Below are 3345 nucleotides of genomic sequence, written 5' to 3'. Positions count from 1 at the left end.
AAAACAGATACAAAACGCCAACTGCAAGTGATCAGATACAGTGTTTCTCCAATACGGAATAGTTCTTATCTCCCTTTCAGGAAATACATACATTTATATAGAACACTTAATTTTCTTACAATCAGTCTTTGTTTTATAAATAGTTTATCCTCCTCAATTCCCTGATATACATATAATATATATCAGAAATCTTTGTAGCTAAAATATTCTGCAAATGAATAATGTTGACATTTCTGCAAAATCCTCAGGTTCGATTCCAGTCCTAGCTCTATAGCTGCCAGTGGGTATTCACCAGAGAATTTTAATATCAAACCTTACAAAAAAACAAAAGATGTGGAAGTTTTTTTTTTTATTTCCCCATATATACAACATATTAAGTCCTGTTTAGATGATTCCAATCTGCAGAAGAAAAAAAAATTCATTAATTGATAAGAATTCTGATATGTTAAAATCATTAAAAGTGTGTTATAAATAAGCCAGGATAATATGCTATTGTACAAGAGACAGTTTCATAATGTTCAATGTGGATGATTTTTGTAAGGCTCAATAGAATTGAACAAGCCAAAGGATTTCTATTGCACACAAAAAATTATTTATCAAAAATACATAATTATTAAAATTCCATGCCTTTCATACTTTCAATATCTGATATCATTTTCTGCTTTTATTAAGTATTAGAGATTGGCCCTTAATAGTATGCATAAGAATACAAATAAAATTGTGTAAACACACGGGAAGCTCGACTTCAAGGGAGATTTTTAACATTAACAGATATACGTTAATAGCAAGTCTTTCCTTGTCACTACTACTCACCTTGTTGGCTACATCTAAAGCATCGTAATCTGGGGCCAGTCTGACATAAGCTTTCTTCTCTCCATCAGGTCTGTAATCAAAATACTTTATAATTAGTTACAAGGGATCCACCAGTCAATATTTCCTTTTCTATTTATTTTCTCTGTGATATCTCTTTGAAAGTCAAGTTGATTTTTTGATCATTCTACCAGAACGTCAATTTTGCCAAGCAATAGATCAGGAGCTAAGGAGGCCTTATATGAATGTAAATCTAGTGTATCTGTCTTTGTTTGATGTCAGTGGGCGGGGACTATTGCAATTGACACAGGAGGCCTCGTATGATTTAAATCTATGTCTACTTTTTTTAAAACTAAATTAACATTTTTATTTCACAATGAAATGGAAATATAAGGAATTACTGTCTAGTTAGTAGAGTATGCCAGTGCATCAACGATATTTGAAAACGTGGGATAATTTATGCATAACAAGCTTCACCCATTATGCAAATTATCCCATGTTTCAAACTATCGTTGATGCACTAGCATACTCTACTAACTAGACAGTGATTCCTTTAATATAATCTTAGTTTTAATCAGATCTTTTGACATACCCACAAAAAATAAGACTCACCTGACCAGAGTGTTGACTTTAGCCACATCAATGTCGTACAGTTTTTTGACAGCCTGTTTGACGAGGGGTTTGTTTGCCCGTTTGTCTACAATGAAGACTAGTGTGTTGTTGTCCTCAATTTTCTTCATGGCAGATTCAGTGGTCAGGGGAAACTTCACAATGCTGTATTTGTCCAACCTAAAGAGAAGTGTATGGGTATTACTATACATTCAGTGGTCAGAGGAAACTTCACAACGCTGTATTTGTCCAACCTAAAGGGAAGTGTATGGGTATTACTATACATTCAGTGGTCAGGGGAAACTTCACACTGCTGTACTTGTCCAATATGTATCATTTGTCTAATATAGTGTATGGGTATTACTATATAATCCAGGACTACCTCAAACCAACACATTAAATCATGACATGCTGATTTAGTCAAAGACTTTATCATTAGTTTAGTTGTCTCAAACTAATAAATTAGTAATCAGACTAATAAATTGATTAATTTGTCCAAATAAACCAATAAATTTCCAGGTAAACAAGAAGAAAAATTATCGAAGTTGGATTGTACAAAACTTTTATTGGAAAATCCTGAATGTATTTTCAGCTCTCTAGCTTCCTGCTTTGTAGTTACATGATTCTGAGTCAATCCAGCACTTAATTGTAAAACTTGAAATAAAGTAATGCATAAAACTATGCACAAGAATGGGAGTATGAATAAACGTGCTCATCACTGTATACAGAATTGGGATAAGAACAAAACCACAAACGTTAACTTGTACCTAAAACTACAGAACTGAATATATTTGGATTAGTGGCGGCCCTTGGTCATGTTGATTACCAATTTTAATGTCATATATACATACTAGAGTCTGCAAGTGAATTCACTGCTAACTCCTATACATGTCTGCTAATTCTAGCTGTAGAACTGTAACCTTATAGCTTTATATTGTAGTTTTTGACCATAACATTGCAGATCCTGTAAGGTAAATAATGTGCATTTCGCAGCAAAAGACTTTTTGCCTATGGTTGTGGGGAATTTCTCCACTTTTCAGCAACAGTCAGTCAATTACCTTTCAATCCCTATTCTAGACACATTTTAAAATCAAAGGGAGTACTTTATCCACCTCTCAACCCTTTACAGCCATGTATAATGACCAACAAAACTCACTTGTTTTTAATTTTTAGAAAGTGGAGAAATTCTCCTTAACCCCCCCCCCCCCCTGTAATAACACATTATTTCTATTAATTATAAAAGATCTGTAGTTTTGGTGAATGACTAAAATATAAAACTATAATGCTACACTTCTACAGCTATGCTTTTTCCAGATATTCAGTCCCTTACTTGCAGACTCTGGAGACACTCTTTCTGGGGTATTTAGGGGCCCTGGGGAGGGAGAGATATTAAGTCTCTTACTTGCAGACTCTGGAGACACTCTTTCTGGGGTATTTAGGGGCCCGGGGGAGGGACAGTGTCTTGGGTCTCCTGAAGTGGACTGTGGGTCTGAACTTCTTGTTCCTCTTGGTGTGGACGCCCCGTAGGACTGCCTTCTTGGCCTTCACCGCTTTCTCTGCTGCCTTGGGGGGCTTGGCCTTGGAGTCTTTCTTGGCTCCACCCTCCTTCTTGGCATCGGATTTTCCTGGGGCTTCTGTAAAAGTTCAGGACAATTTGAATTTAGATTTCTCTCATTTATAATTAGTGCTTGTACATGTACTTTAGTAAAAGTTCACTACCATTTAAATTTAGATGTCTCACATGTATAAATTAGTACATGTACTTGTAATTTTATGGAAAAAGAAATGTAATCTATAAGTTTAAAAAAAGAATTTACAACAAAAAACACTGCCTTAACACACTCGAGCAGTTCTATAATTCACATTCAAATCCTGTGGGAAATTCTAGACTTTTCCTCACTTTTGATGCCACTATAGACCAAGGGT

At 35.0% G+C, this 3345-nt stretch overlaps 1 protein-coding gene across 1 annotated transcript; it reads right to left on the bottom strand.

The window, feature by feature from the left end:
* Positions 1-336: 336 nt before the first annotated feature.
* Positions 337-3060, bottom strand: LOC134249918 (large ribosomal subunit protein uL23-like; the record flags this gene model as incomplete). The annotated part of the gene is made up of 4 exons (XM_062732273.1): positions 337-399; positions 814-883; positions 1423-1599; positions 2822-3060. Coding segments are annotated over 4 exons (501 nt in total), but the record flags the coding sequence as incomplete, so codon positions are not given.
* Positions 3061-3345: the final 285 nt, after the last annotated feature.

Source organism: Saccostrea cucullata, unplaced genomic scaffold (assembly GCF_032062105.1).
Source record: "Saccostrea cucullata isolate Sc308-1 unplaced genomic scaffold, CSIRO_AGI_Scuc_v1 ctg16074, whole genome shotgun sequence".
Lineage (NCBI taxonomy): Eukaryota > Metazoa > Mollusca > Bivalvia > Ostreida > Ostreidae > Saccostrea > Saccostrea cuccullata.
Note: the sequence above shows the minus strand (reverse complement) of the source record. Positions and strands in the feature narration are given on the sequence as shown.